Genomic DNA, 15,961 nt, shown 5'->3' with positions numbered 1-15,961 from the left:
CTTCTGTTTATCTGTCTGTCTGCCGCTATTCCCCTCTCTCGTCCACTACTTCCTTCGCCCCCCCTCTTCTGTTTTGCTACTCCCACTCACCCCGTTCTCCTCCATTACCTCCTTCCTCTCTCCCACTACTTTCCTCCTTTCCCACACCTGCTCCCCTTCACACTCACATTCTCACCCCTCTCCTCTACTGTTTCTCTCCCTCCTCCATTACTCCTTTTCTTCTTAGTAGAGCCCACACCATCTTAGATCTTTACACGATCTGCAGAACAGAATTGATATTTGTTTATTCCCTGCTTCATGTTCTTGAAGGTTTCTTGCAGCTAACTATACAGAAACGAGCAAGACAGGGTTGGTTGATGTTGCTTTAATACCAATACATTTTGCCAAGCAGGTGTAGGATCCATGTTTATGTCTGTGTGACAAATTCAGCCGTGCTACTGGGTTAAATGCTCAGTGCTTCCAAAGGGGATGTAAGGTTTGCAATCTACATCACTTGCTCCACTTTCGAGCTCCTCCTCCAGAGCAGCATTAGCACCCTGGGAATAGGTCACATCCACAGCCTCACAGCGGAGTTGGATCTATATTTGGAGAAAAGGAAGTAAACGCCATTAAATTTCTTGAAATTTTTCAAGATACAGAAAATCTGCAACCAAGAGTATTATGCAATCTTACTTCTGTTATACAGCAAACAAGCACTCACGGCAGATCCTGGTACCAAGAAAATAAAGGTACAAGTAGAGTCTTAACAATGGGGTAAGAGGAACATATGGGGTTCCAAGTAAAAGGTCTTCAATGCACATTTATCCCTCTCCAGTTACTTTATATTAGACAATGCTGCATGTTTGTTTTCTATGATAGCTGTAAGGATTCAAGTGAAATAAAGCTTGGGCAGTCTCAAACCATGTCCCAGTGGATGCAAGTCCACAGCAACAACAAAAAACACTCCTTGTTAGTACTCTGCCTTCGAGAGCCAATACAAGAAATTGAAGTGACACATGGTTACTTGCAAAGGATATTATTGAGATGGGGGACATGGTACCGTCACGTTTCAGGATTCTTTGACTATTTTTCCATAGAAAGGATTGAGATACCAGTTATTTTAAATTATCTTTTAAGCTAAAGCTTGCTTTAAAGGGGTTAGTTTCTCAGGACAGTCCTGTGCTGGGATGCAAGTTCAAAGGTAAAAGGTAGTTAATAGGCTAATTGGAAGCTTTTTTTAAATAAACGATTAGTTAGCTTGTCTGGGTATTTGGAAAGGCACCACTCACCATTGTACTGGAAACGCCTTTGGCTTCTGTTGGCCTGTCAGTGGGGGCAGATGATGAACAGGCTTCTTAAAGAGAAGGTTTTCAAAACTGAACACGGACCCCAGAAACGCAGCCATGGAAATAAATGCTGTGAGAAGGTTAATGGCTGCAGGTTTGCCCCAGATTGTAGGACAGAATACAGAGGAGTCGGTATGTTTAAGTCAAGCAAGGTGACCCACCAAAGTAAAACTGTGCAACATGTTCATTATTCTTATTATATTGCATAAAATAAATTACTCTAATTGTAACCTTGCTCTGTTCATTCACTATGCTGTGGAATAAAACCACTCAATGATTCAAAACTGAGCCTGGTGTCATGTAGAATTAACAGCCCAACTTCATAGATATTGGGGAAATACACATACAGAAGAGAGAGATCCACACCAGATCATAAAATAGATATAAAACTAACTCACTCAGACTGCTTACAGGAACAGCTGATGTCACTGAGCACAAAAAGGTACCTGCAGCAAACCTAAATCTGCAAGTACATCTAGGGACCTTTGTTGTGCTTGCTGCACCGGACCATGGAATATTTGATGGTATCAAAGTTGAATTGTTTTAGTCCCCGATGCTAATCAAAAATTTAACAGAGGAAATCTGCAGAACTTAATTAAAGTTCAAAATCTTGCAGAGGCAAATAGAGGCTAATTTTCCATCTAAAACAACAAATTGCATTTATATAGTGACTTTACCATCCCAAGGCACTGCACAGCAGTGTAACAGGCACACATCAATACTGAGGAGATATTGGGAGGGGTGACAAAGTTTGGTTAAAAAGGTGGGCTTTACGGTGGAGGAGGTGGTGGACAGGTGTAGGGAGAGAATTCCAGAACTTGGGCCTAGGCGGCTGAAGGCATGGACGCCACTGATGGGGCAAAGAGACTACTGGATGCACAAGTGGCCAGAGTTGGAGGAACACAGAGTGCTCCAAGGGTTGGAGGTCTGAAGAAGCGACAGGGAGGGGTGAGACCATGAAGGGATTTGAACATGAGGATGAGAATTTAAGACTTCTGGCATTGGAGGGTTGGGAGCCAATATAGGTCAGCGAGCACAAGAGTGATGGGTGAATGGAACTTGCTGCGGGTTAGGATACAGGCAGTCGAGTTTTAGATAAGCTGAAGTTTATGGAGGGCAGAGGAATGGAGGCCAGCCAGGAGCACATTGGAATAGTTGAATTTAGAGGTGACAAAGGCATGGATCTAGTTACAAAATGGGTATTTTGACAGCAAGTTAGCAAAACCTGAAGTTTCATAAATAATGTAACATTTTTGTAATTATAGATAACATATAATTCAATAGAAAATAGATGCCTGGGAATGCATTTTGACCATATAATGCACTCAAGATCTTTGGCTAATATTAAAAACTCAAAGTTAAAGTGATCAAAACAAATTGGATGTTGCAAATGAGAATTAGGAAAGAGACCCTTCATCTCTGGGACCAGGATTCAGATTCAGTCGAGTGTGATGGGATGAAAGTATACTTTCTCTCTCTCAGCTGTGAGCATCTTACATTAAATGAGGTTAACATAGTTCCTCATGAATGCTGACATTACTAAATTGGTAATCTTACTCAAAGGCCACAATGATAACTGGTGTACACAATTGTCAAATTCACACTATTGCAGTTGGGATTTCACCTCTTATTTGATGCAGTAGAGTCGAAGCAGCTTTATTCTGCGTGTAGCCAATGCTAGAAATATTTGATGCTGATATTAGGTGATCAAAATGGAAAAGTGTTGCCCCAAGCCAAATATCCCTCTGCTTGATTTGGAAGCAGAATCCAAACTTAAGAGTGTATTATAGCCCAAAAGAAAGGCATCCTTGTGGGAGCTTGTGAATTAATAGACTCTATTTAATCACTCAACTTTTCCACTTAACATTTGCAATCACAGATCAGATTTTCTATTGCCTTCACCAAAACCATCAGAGAGAAGTTAAATTAGAAAATAAAATGTGCTCTCATGACAGAATGTTACAGAAAAATACCCTAGTGTAGTAAATCAGTGTGGTTATTTGTGAATGACCTGGCAGCGCTAAAAATTATCAATGTAATTAGACATTAAAAACTTTTTACTGCATTTTTATACATGGAACTTGGGAAGGGTTTTGTCTTCAGGCAATTGCCATACTGAGTAACTGATTCACTTCAGATATTTAAAGAAAAATCATAACCCACCAAGAACATTTACCGGAATTTATATACCCTTCATTAAATGATAATCACACAAAAAAATGTAATGCTTTCCAAACGACAAAAAACAGAAAGACAGGGTTAATATTTGAGTGAGTGTGCTGCTGAGAAAGTTATGAGATTTTAGATCCTGATACACTTTCAGTGATGAGGTTCGTTTAACTCCACCTCATGTTAAACAAACATCTACACTACCATTGAAATCTGCTTACTGCATTCTGTGCCAGTTTGGCACCGTACTATATACTGCTAGCCTGACACTCCCATGTACTGTGCTGTGCCACGCTTACCTGTCTTGATGGGACTCTCTCTACCTGCAGATTTACGACAAATAAATTGTGTTTCTGTGGCAACAGTGTGATTTCTCTAAAGCTCACCACCAGTGATGGAATGTTTCCGAATGACAACAGGGTCCTGCTAAGGGAGTGACCTTTTTTCTGTTGGTTTATATAGGTTGGCTCTGATTCAGAACGACCAAAATGTACATAAACACCCATTAAACATACATCAGATGTATTCACTAAAAAAATAGAAAATGGTTTTGTTGGAGGCTGGTGACGTAGGCTTCAGATACTTATTTCACAGTTCAGCACTTACTGGACTGGAGACAGAAATATAACTGCCAAGCCCATCTGAGAAAATTATTCAGTCTTGCAAAGTAAGCACAATACCCAATGTGAGCCACTCACTCATGTAGATTCTTCGCTCTCAAATGTTGCAGTTCTGATCTGTGTTAGGAAGTTTTTTCCCCCCCTTAAACAAGGTCATCATGCCAGACTAGGGTTGTATTTACATCAATAGTGTTTAATGGAAAAAGTATCATCTATTCTTACAGAACCTCCCCTCCCACCAATATGTTCTTCTGTTTTGCCCCACTTGTCCTGAAGGCAGTAACCCATCCTGGGATACAATTCTGCAAATATCAACAGTTCTCTGGTACCTCTGCCACATGGCCATTCTGTATGTGTGAACCTATCTGATCAGGAGTGGGAACCGGAGCGGATTATTTTCCTTTCCAAGCCCGGGTACTGCTGAAGCTAATTACAGAGTACCTACTGCTACAGCTGAGGTCAGATAACACAGATCACACCTGGGACCCTTCCTAGACTGTTTGGCCCAGTATAAATGGTTGGTGTGTTTTCCCATTGAGCCATCAAGCAGCATAGTTGTAATATTTCTAATGTACTACACACTGCTGAAATATCACTTGATAATCACTGCAAGTAACCATCGCAACTTTTAATTCTTAAATGTAAATGTCATCATGCAACCAATGCCTTGGCTGGTGAACACAATGACATCTACCACATGGCAAATAGAAAATACAATAAAACCCCATCTCCACCAAAGTATGGATTATTAAAAAGTTAGATAAATAAATTGCTTAGACCACACTTGGAGTACTGTGCTCAGTTCTGCATACAGGAAACTTTCGTTTAACCGGTGGTTAAATGTCTGGAAAGCTCTATCCACCGGCAAAATTCAGGAGTCGGTGCAGATAAGTTTTTTTACTTTTCGTCGCTTTTTTTCTCCAGTCAGGCTCTGCAAGCGTCTAGCTGAAGCTGTTGCTTAGCTACAGAGATGCTTGCAAGCTGCGCCGACTGTTTTGAAGCTGTTGCTAAGCAACAGGGTTTGTTGCTTCAGACGGAGCTCAGAAGCTCCGTATGTTTTAACATTGGCGCTGGTTTCTACGGCAGTTTTGATGGGACGGCACCAGCTCGGTCCCGTCGGTGCCGGATACCAGAAAGTTTCCTGTATTACAAAAAAGGGTACAGAGGCACTGGCATAGGTGCAAAAAAGGTTTACAAGGATGATAGCAGAACTGAGAGGTTATAACTAACGGTAAAAACTGAAAAAGCTGGGCTCTTTTCTCTCGATAAGAGGTGACCTCAGAGGTCTTGAAAATTACGGCAGGGTTTGATAGGGTAGATGTAGAGAAGATGTTTTCACTTGTGGGGAGTCCACGAGGGCCCATAAATACAAAGATAGCCACCAATAAATCCAGTAAGGAATTCAGGAGAAACTTCTTTACTCAGTGTGGTTAGAAGGTGGAACTCACTACCACAAGGAGTAATATACTGTAGGTGAATAGCACAGGTGCATTTAAGGGATAAATACAAGGGAAAAAGGAATAGAAGGATTTGCCGATAAGGGGAGATGAAGCAAGGTGGGAGGAGGCTCGTGTGGAGCATAAACACCGCATAGGTCTGTTGGGCCGAATGGCCTATTTCTATATACTTTGTAAATAATTTCAAGGCCACAATCACACTGTGGGATTCAGGTAATGGATGTAAAGCAAGCTAGCTTAACTTTTGACAACATGGCATCCGCTGAACTCAATGCAATTACCACTTTATGAATACTCCTAGATATCTATTATTGCATAAATATGCACAAATTGTAACTGGTGTCAATATCAAAGCTAAAAAGAAAACAGCCTTCAAAGTTAACATGTTCACTATGAAAAACTGAAATTGAGTATTGTTACTGCTAAAAGGAGATAAAATTTCAGTAGAATCAATGTTTGAAGTTTCTGATACCATTTAAATCCAGAAATCCTTTTTGCACAAATTTTCTTTGCTAATTAAACTAGATGCTCAATCCATGAACGCTCTAAAGTATTTCAGATGTTAATAATTCCAAGTTTAATGATTACTTTTATCTATTGCGAGAAGACCTCAAAAAATTTAAAGTTAGGGGTCAAGTGAAATTTTAAACAGGCAGCCAAATTGGATAATTAAGACAAAACAGAAAACAGAACAGTTCACATATTCCCTTACATAAAAAGTGCATTAGAGGAGATTTTTTTTCTAAAAGACTATCCAAATGTGATCTGAAAGTGACATCCTACCAATAATATCAAAAATATAAAATCTTTACTTGTGGATGATAATTTTCCTTATTTGTGGAAGAAATTCAAATATGCTAACTTCAAAGTGATTAGAAATCTACATGGGAACAGTAGCGTAGTGGTTATGTTACTGGACTTGTAATCCAGAGGCCGGGACTAATGATCCAGAGAGTTCAAATCCCATCACGACAGCTGGGTAATTTAAAATCAGTTAATAAAATAAATAAAAAGTGACCATGAAGCTATCAGATTGTCGTAAAAACCCATTCGGCCTGATTCCAGACCTAGAGCAATGTGGTTGACTCATAACTGCCCTCTGAAATGGCCTAGCAAGCCACTCAGTTGTAACGAACCGCGACAGAATAATAAGAATAAAACCAGCCCAGATGGACCACCCGGCATCGACCTAAGCACTGGCTTCGGGCACGACAACGGCATCCAGCCCAGTATGACCCTGCAAAGTCCTTCTCACTAACATCTGGGGACTTGAGCTGTCCCACAGACTAGTCAAGCAACAGTCCGATATAGTCATACTCACAGAATCATCTTTCAGCCAGACTCCTTCATCACCATTCCTGTCCCACCAGCAGGGCAGACCCACCAGAGGTGGCGGCACAGTCAGGTAGTGGCCCTAGGAGTCCTCAACATTGACTCGGGACTCTTGGAAGGATGTGAAGGCCTTAGAAAGGGAGCAGAAAAGATTTACGAGAATGGGATGAGGGGCTTCAGTTATGTTGATAGACTAGAGAAGCTGGGGCTGTTCTCCTTGGAGCAGAGAAGGTTGAAAGGAGATTTGATAGAGGTGTTCAAAATCATGATGGGTCTAGACAGAGTAGATAAAAAGAATCTGTTCCCACTGGCAGAAGGATCGAGAACCAGAGGACACAGATTTAAGGTGATTGGCAAAAGAACCAAAAGCGACATGAGGGAAAACTTTTTTTACGCAGCGAGTGGTTAGGATCTGGAATGCGCTGCTTGAATGGGTGGTGGAGGCAGACTTAATTGTGGCTTTCAAAAGGGAATTGGATAAGTACTTGAAGGAAAAAAAAATGCAGGGCTACAGAGAAAGGGCGGGGGAGTGGGACAAGCTGAAGTGCTCTTGCAGAGAGCCGGCACGGGCTCGACGGGCCGAATGGCCTCCTTCTGTGCTGTAATCATTCTATGATTCTAAGTTAGTATTCTGTCTCTGAGAGCCAATACAAGAAATTGAAGTGACACATGGTTACTTGCAAAGGATATTATTGAGATGGGAGACATGGCACCGTCACGTTTCAGGATTCCTTGACTATTTTTCCATAGAAAGGATTGAGATACCAGTTATTTTAAATCATCTTTTAAGCTAAAGCTTGCTTTAAAGGGGTTAGTTTCTCAGGACAGTCCTGTGCTGGCATGCAAGTTCAAAGGTGAAAGGTGGTTAATATGCTAATTGGAAGCTGTTTTTCTCCTCCAGAGATAAATTAATAAATGATTAGTTAGCTTGTCTGGGTATTTGGAAAGGCACCACTCACCATTGTACTGGAAACCCCATTGGCTTCTGTTGGCCTGTCAGTGGGGGCAGTAGATGAACAGCTTTCTTAACAGAGAAGCTTTTCAAAACTGAACACGGACCCCAGAAACGCAGCCATGGAACTAAGTGCTGTGAGAAGGTTAACGGTTGAAGGCAAAAGGGTTTGCCCCGGATTGTTGGTCAGAATACAGAGTCGTCGGTATGTTTAAATCAAGCAAGGTGACCCACCAAAGTGACACTGTGCAACATGTTCATTATTCTTATTATATTGCATGAAAATTAATTTCCTCTAATCGTAACCTTGCTCTGTTCATTCACTATGCTGTGGAATAAAACCGCTCAATGATTCAAAACTAAGCCTGGCGTCATGTAGAATTAACAGCCCAACTTCATAGATATTGGGGAAATGCAGATACAGAAGAGAGAGATCCACTCCAGATCATAAAACAGATATAAAACTAACTCACTCAGACTGCTTAGAGGAACAGCTGATGTTACTGAACACAAAAAGGTACCTGCAGCAAACCTAAATTTGCAAGTACATAATCTAGGGACCTTTGTTGTGCTTGCTGCACCTGACCATGGAATATTTGATGGTATCAAAGCTGAATTGTTTCAGTCCCCAATGCTAATCGAAAATTTAACAGAGGAAATCTGCAGAACTCGATTAACGTTCAAAATCTTGCAGAGGTACAAAAGTCCTTTGCACCTCTGGAATTTCGAATCCAGTCAACTAATGGGAAAGCTTCTTCATCTATGTGGCGTCTTTAAGGTTTGTAGGTAAAGTCAATTACGAGTTGCAACCCAGCTCAAAGTCAATGGAGGCCACTGCCCATGATTCTACACCAATTTCCAATCTCATTCAGAGTGCCCATGTGGCCGACGGACATGGCAAATGGTGATATATCACATTGGTGCATTAGAGAGCAGTCCTCATAAGTGAAATTAAATCAGGATCTTAATTCTGCATCTAACTAGTACCTGACCTGGCAACACTTGGTGCTGGAACTGCCTGGATGGAGTGATAGAAGGAAGTGTCTGTTTCCAGCGCCAATAACCCTCAGCACGATGAAAAATAACATTTGGACCGTCTCACTTGGGGGCGGAGTGGGGGGGAATATCAGTAACAAAGACAAGGTTACTGCAAATGATAATTGCAACAGGTGATGTTGTGATGATGTGATGATGTGATGACAGTCATACAAGATGACAGCTGGTGACCACATCACTACTGATGTATCCAGGCTTGAGCTGCAGCTGACCAGCAAGAATTTGTATGTCAAGGACCGCATTTGGTGCAACTTCAATGACATTTCCTTTACTGGAAATACTGGATAAAAATATTTTGATCCTCACTTGAATTCTATTCTTTTGAGAGACTTCAATTGCTTGCTTAGTCTGAAATACAATATTATGGAGTAGAAAGACTACCACAGAAAAAGGACAAATTGAGGAGGGTACTTTTAAACAAAGGTAGCCATTAAATATATTTTATTTAATATCCAAGCAGCTTTATGCACCCTGTATTGTGTGGTGCATTTGACAGCTCAATAGCTGCACACTGACAAAACAGGTTTTTCAGTTGACACAACGTATGCAAAGCAGCAGGTTGTTTTCTCCTACACCATCACAGCACAATTCCTTCTACTGATTTGGACTGTGGGAAGAAAGAATCTCGTAGAATCTCACTGAAGGACCACAAAGCATCGAAACACTACAATTGTTTTACAGTTAATAAGTCATGTATTAAATTCCTTGGCTCCTGCTGTGTAGGGTTTGCCCTGATTTTGGCCAAACTTTTCTCTTTTGGCTCTCTATGAAATGTCATACTTAAACACAATTGTTCTTTTTCGCACACTTCAAAAAAGTATTATAGTGTGTTTATTCAAAAGCAAATTCCTAAAAAAAAAAATAGGAGTTAAGAGGTTTTGCATCCAAGTACAATTAATTTGAATAAGTTGGTAAGTTAGAGAATATTTTGGGGGAAATTATTTCACTTTTAAGGAATATACAGTGATTCAACTCGACTTAAAATAAAAATTTTAAACGTTATAAGTCTATCGCAGTGACCTTTAAAAAATCAAGATGCAGGTCATACTGTTCCATAATAAAATTACTTAAATTTGTTATTTTCAACCACCCTTTTTGATAAAAGAAAACACAGATGTAATGAAACTTGGTGCAGTATTAGATTAAGTACCATTCATTTGACTTTGAACTTGGTCACAAAATGTTTTTACATGCTGCAGATGCATTGCCTTTGAATGGCCTTTGCATCAATAGGCATCTCTTTTCCTAATACCCCTCACCCTCATTTGAGCAATACAAATCCAAATAAAATTCAGCAAATTAAAATTTTACTTTTCACAACAGTATAAGGATCTACCTCCCAGGCCATGTATATTTTGCTTATTTTCATATCCTAACCTCTATCTGGTGGTTCCCTCAATTAGGAGGACAAAATGTTTCATGGGTGACCTGTGGGCAGGAAGTTACAAGACTTTTAAAACAAGAAAAACAAATAAAGCAGGAAAATGCTTTACAAAAACACAATTCAATTGATACGGAAAATAAAACTATGCAAAAGTTATAAATATATATGAAACTTGGAAATGATTTGCAAAATGTTGCATTTTCTTAGCAGTTGTGCATACTTATATTTTCTTCATTTTATTTGGGAATTCAATTCTAAAGAAAAAAGTTGATTGAAAGAAAGCACTGTACATTTATTCCAATAAGATGTTTTGCACAGTGACATATATGTAAAACAATGCAAGAAGTTATAAACGATCAGATGTCTCCTGCAAGGAAAATTTGAGTCAGCTAGTAAGTCAGGCCAAGTTGCTCTATCATACTTTGCTGTGGCTAGTTAACTCGGCAGATAGAGATTGATAAAATGGTGGATTGGGCAAAAATATGGCAAATGGAATTCAGTACAGGTAGACTATCCTTTATCCGAAAACCTCGGGACCAGCCGTGTTTCGGTTTTCGGAAAATTTCGGATTTCGGAAGGTATTTTATAAGACTGGGAAATTTGTCGGGGGTGGGTCGGTGGGGGTCGGGGTCGGCGGGAGTCGGGGTCAGCGGGGGTCCGCGGGGGGGTCGTCGGCGGGGGTCGGGGTCGTGCGCCACTCTGGTCATGTCGTGCGCACGACTTACGCTGAACGAAAAAACCTTCGGTTTTTAGAGGGTTTTGGTTTTCGGAAGTTCGGATAAAAGGTAGTCTACCTGTATCAGTAAATGTGAGGTGGTCTCATTTTGGTTTTAAAAATAAATAAAAGTAGTAATTATACTTTCGGGGCAGGCTGGGTGACGTGTAAGATCAGAGAGATTAAAAGGTTCAAGTTCACAAGACATTAAAAGCAGCACCTCAGTGGACAAGGCCATAAAAAAACTAATTGAATAATGGTTTTTATGGCGAGAGACATAGAATAAAGTTGAGTCATAGAGACATACAGCACAGAAAGAGGCCCTTTGGCCCATTGTGTCCACGCCAGCCATCAAGCCCTGTCTATTCTAATCCCATTTTCCAGCACTTGGTCCGTAGCCTTGAATGCTATGGCGTTTCAAGTGCTCATCTAAATGCTTCTTGAATGTTGTGAGGGTTCCTGCCTCTACCATCCAGATTCCAACCACCCTCTGGGTGAAAAAGTTTTCCTCAAATCCCCTCTAAACTTCCTGCCCCTTACCTTGAAACTATGCCCCCTGGTTATTGACCCCTCTACTAAGGGGAAAAGTTCCTTTCTATCTACCCTATCTACACCCCTCATAATTTTGTACACCTCAATCAGGTCCCCCCTCAGCCTTCTTTGCTCCAAGGAAAACAACCCCAGCCTGTCCAGTCTCTCTTCATAGCTGAAGCACTCCAGCCCAGGTAACATCCTGGTGAATCTCCTCTGCACCCTCTCCAATGCAATGACATCCTTCCTACAGTGTGGCGACCAGAACTGCACACAGTATTCTAGCTGTGGCCTAACTAGCGTTTTGTACAGTTCCATTGTAACCTCCCTGCTCTTATATTCTATGCCTCGGCTAATGAAGGCAAGTATCCCATATGCCTTTTTAACCACCTTATCTACCTGTCTATGTACATGCACACTATACTAGACCTGGTATTGTGCACGAGATAGGATTAATTAATGACCTCATAGTGAAGGCGCCCCTAGGTAGCAGCGATCATAATATGATTGAATTTTACATTCAGTTTGAAAAGAGTGGGTCCAAGACTAGTATTTTAAACTTAAATAAGGGCAATTATGAGGGCATGAAAGCAGAGCTAGCTAAAGTGAACTGGCAAATTAGGTTAAGGGATAGGTCAATAGAGTTGCAGTGACAGACATTTAAGGGGATATTTCAAAATACACAGAATATATACATTCCAATAAGAAAAAAATTCCAAGGGGAGGACCCACCAGCCGTGGTTAACTAAAAAAGTTAAAGATAGTATTAAACTTAAAGAAAAAGCATATAATTGCGCAAAGATGGGTGGCAGGTCAGAAGATTGGACAGAATATAAAAACAGCAAAGAATGACTAAAAGATTAATAAGGAGAGAAAAATTAGAGTACAAGAGAAAGCTAGCTAGAAATATAAAAACAGATAGCAAGAGTTTCTATAGATATTTTAAAAGAGTTAAAGTGAGCGTTGGTCCTATAAAAAGTGAGTCTGTGGAATTAATAATGGAAAATAAAGAGATGGCAGTTGAATTGAACAGGTATTTTGCATCGGTCTTTACTATAGAGGATACAAGTAACATCCCAGAAATAGCTGTAAATCAGGAAATGGAAGGGAGGGAGGAACTCAAGAAAATTATAATCACCAGGGAAGTGGTACTGAGCAAATTGTTGGCGCTGCGGGCTGACAAGTCCCCGGGTCCTGATGGACTTCATCCTAGGGTCTTAAAAGAAGTGGCTAGTGAGATAGTTGATGCATTGGTTTTAATTTTCCAAAATTCCCTAGATTCAGGGAAGGTTCCATTAGATTGGAAAATAGCAAATGTAACTCCTTTATTCAAAAAGGCAGGGAGACAGAAAGCAGGAAACTACAGGCCAGTTAGCTTAACATCTGTCATAGGGAAGATGTTAGAAGCTATTATTAAAGACGTTATAGCAGGGCATTTAGAAAAGTTCAAAGTAATCAGGCAGAGTCAACATGGTTTTGTGCAAGGGAAATCATGTTTAACCAATTTATTGGAGTTCTTTGAGGAAGTAACATGTGCTGTGGATAAAGGGGAACTGGTGGAGGTACTGTATTTAGATTTCCAGAAGGCATTTGATAAGGTGCCACATCAAAGATTATTGCGGAAAATAAAACCTCATGGTGTAGGGGGTAACATAGGCATGGATAGAAGATTGACTAGCTAACAGGAAACAGAGAGTAGGCATAAATGGGTCATTTTCTGATTGACAAGATGTAACGAGTGGTGTGCCACAGGGATCAGTGCTGGGGCCTCAACTTTTTACAATTTATATAAATGACTTGGATGAAGGGACCGAAGGTATGGTTGCTAAATTTGCTGACAGCACAAAGATAGGTCGGAAAGTAAATTGTGAAGAGGACATAAGGAGGCTACAAAGGGATATAGATAAGTTAAGTGAGTGGGCAAAGATCTGGCAAATGGAGTATAATGTGGGAAAATGTGAAGTTGTCCATTTTGGCAGGAAGAATAAAAAAGATGCCTATTATCTAAATGGGGAGTGATTGCAGAGCTCCGAGATGCAGAGGGATCTGGGTGTCCTAGTGCATGAATTGCAAAAGGTTACTATGCAGGTACAGCAAGTAATTAGGAAAGCTAATAGAATGTTATCGTTTATCGAGGGGAACTGAATACAAAAGTAGGGAGGTTATGCTTCAGTTATACACGGCATTGGTGAGACCACATCTGGAGTACTGTGTACAGTATTGGTCTCCTTATTTAAGGAAGGATGTAAATGCATTAGCAGTTCAGAGAAGGTTTAATAGACTAATACCTGGAATGGGTGGGTTGTCTTATGAGGAAAGGTTGGTCAGGCTAGGTTTGTATCCGCTGGAGTTTAGAAGAATAAGAGGTGACTTGATTGAAACATACAAGATCCTGAGGGGTCTGGACAGGGTGGATGTGGAGAGGATGCTTCATCTTGTGGGAGAATCTAGAACTAGGGGTCACTGTTTAAAAATAAGGGGTCGCCCATTTAAGACAGAGATGAGGACAAATTTTTTCTCACAGAGGGTCGTGAGTCTTTGGAACTCTTCCTCAGAGGGCGCTGGAAGCAAAGTCTTTGAATATTTTTAAGGCAGAGGTAGATAGATTCTTGGTAAGCAAGGGGGTGAAAAGTTATCGGGGGTAGGGCAAGAATGTGGAGTAATCGGATCAGCCATGATCTTATTGAATAGCGGAGCAGGCTCGAAGGGCCGAGTGGCCGACTCCTGCTCCTAATTCATATGTTCGTATGTTCACACCAAGGTCCTTCTGATCCTCTGTCCTTCCTAGGATCCTACCATTCATTGTGTATTCCCTTGCCTTGTTTGTCCTCCCAAAATGCATCACCTCACACTTTCCAGGGTTAAATTCCATTTGCCACTGTCCTGCCCATCTAACCATCCCATCTATATTGTCCTGTAGCTTCCCTCCTCGCTATTTACCACTCCACCAATTTTCGTGTCATCTGCGAACTTACTGATCATACCTCCTACATTCATATCTAAATCATTAATGTACACTACAAACAGCAAAGGACCCAGCACCGATCCCTGCGTTACACCACTGGACACAGGCTTCCAGTCACAAAAACAACCTTCGACCATCACCCTCTGCCTCCTACCACTAAGCCAATTTTGGATCCAATGTGCCAAATTGCCCAGCCTCCCATGTGGGACTTTGTCAAAAGCCTTACTGAAGTCCATGTAGACTACATCAACTGCACTACCCTCATCCACACACCTAGTCGCCCCCTCGAAAAATTCAATCAAATTTGTCAGACATGATCTCCCCCTGACAAAGCCATGCTGACTATTCCTGATTAATCCCTGCCTCTCCAAGTGAAGACTAATTCTGTGTCTCAGAATTTTTTCCAATAATTTCCCTACCTCTGATGCTAGGCTCACTGGCCTGTAATTCCCTGGTTTATCCCTACTACCCTTCTTGAACAATGGTACTACGTTAGCTGTTCTCCAGTCCTCTGGCACCTCCCCTGTGGCCAGAGAGGTTCTGAAAATGTGTGTCAGAGTCCCTGGGCCTGGGGATTTATCCACTTTTAAGCCCGCTAAAACCGCTAGTACCACCTCCCTCTCAATACTAATTTGTTCAAGTATATCACAATCCCCCTGCCTGATTTCTGTGCTTACATCTTCCGGCTCTACACACAGATTGTCACTTTGGTCCCTAATGGGCCCTACTCTTTCCCTGGTTATCCTCTTGCCCTTAATATACTTATAAAACACCTTGGGATTTTCCTTTATTTTGCCCGCCAGTGTTTTTTCATGCCCCCCTCTTCGCTCTCCTAATTTCTTTAAGTACCCCCCCTGCGCTTTCTATACTCCTCTAGGGCTTTCACTGTTTTTAGTCCTTTGTATCTGCCAAAAGCCTCCCTTTTTTTCCTAATCCATTCTTGTATATCCCTCGACATCCAGGGTTCCCTGGGCTTGTTGGTCCCACCCTTGACCTTTACAGGAACATGTTGGCGTTGTACTCTTTTTATTTCCTTTCTGAAAGACTCCCATTGCTCCGATGTGGATTTTCCTACAAGTAGCTGATCCCAGTCCATTTTGGCCAGATCCTGCCTCATCATATTCAAATCGGCCTTCCCCCAATTTAGAACCTTTATTTCCGGTCCATCATTGTCCTTTTCCATGACTACCTTAAATCTCACCGAATTATGGTCACCATCACCAAAATGCTCTCCTACTGACACTTCTACCACTTGCCCGGCTACATTCCCTAGAATTACGTCCAGTACCGCCCCCTCTCTTGTAGGACTTTCTACACGCTGGCTCAAAAAGCTCTCCTGGATGCACTTTAAGAATTCCGCACCCTCTAAGCCTTTCACACTCTGACTATCCCAGTTAATATTGGGGAAGTTGAAATCCCCTACTATTATTACCCTATTCTTTCTACACTTCTGAG

The 15,961-nt window shown here is 41.2% G+C and overlaps 1 protein-coding gene across 2 annotated transcripts in view; it reads right to left on the bottom strand.

The window, feature by feature from the left end:
- Window positions 1–419: 419 nt before the first annotated feature.
- Window positions 420–15,961, bottom strand: part of ilrun (inflammation and lipid regulator with UBA-like and NBR1-like domains) — a 101,924-nt gene continuing 86,382 nt past the window's right edge. For both annotated transcript variants that reach the window (XM_086011510.1, XM_086011513.1), the window contains exon 5: window positions 420–578. In XM_086011510.1, the coding sequence (XP_085867636.1) occupies window positions 435–578 (144 nt within the window). In that variant the 3' untranslated portion in view covers window positions 420–434. The remainder of the gene's footprint in view (window positions 579–15,961) is intronic.

This window comes from Somniosus microcephalus, chromosome 18, assembly GCF_052327205.1.
Source record: "Somniosus microcephalus isolate GS21.2 chromosome 18, FLI_Smic_1.0, whole genome shotgun sequence".
Taxonomy (NCBI): domain Eukaryota; kingdom Metazoa; phylum Chordata; class Chondrichthyes; order Squaliformes; family Somniosidae; genus Somniosus; species Somniosus microcephalus.
The sequence above is the reverse complement of the archived record's forward strand: the minus strand, read 5'-3'. Positions and strand labels throughout refer to the sequence as shown.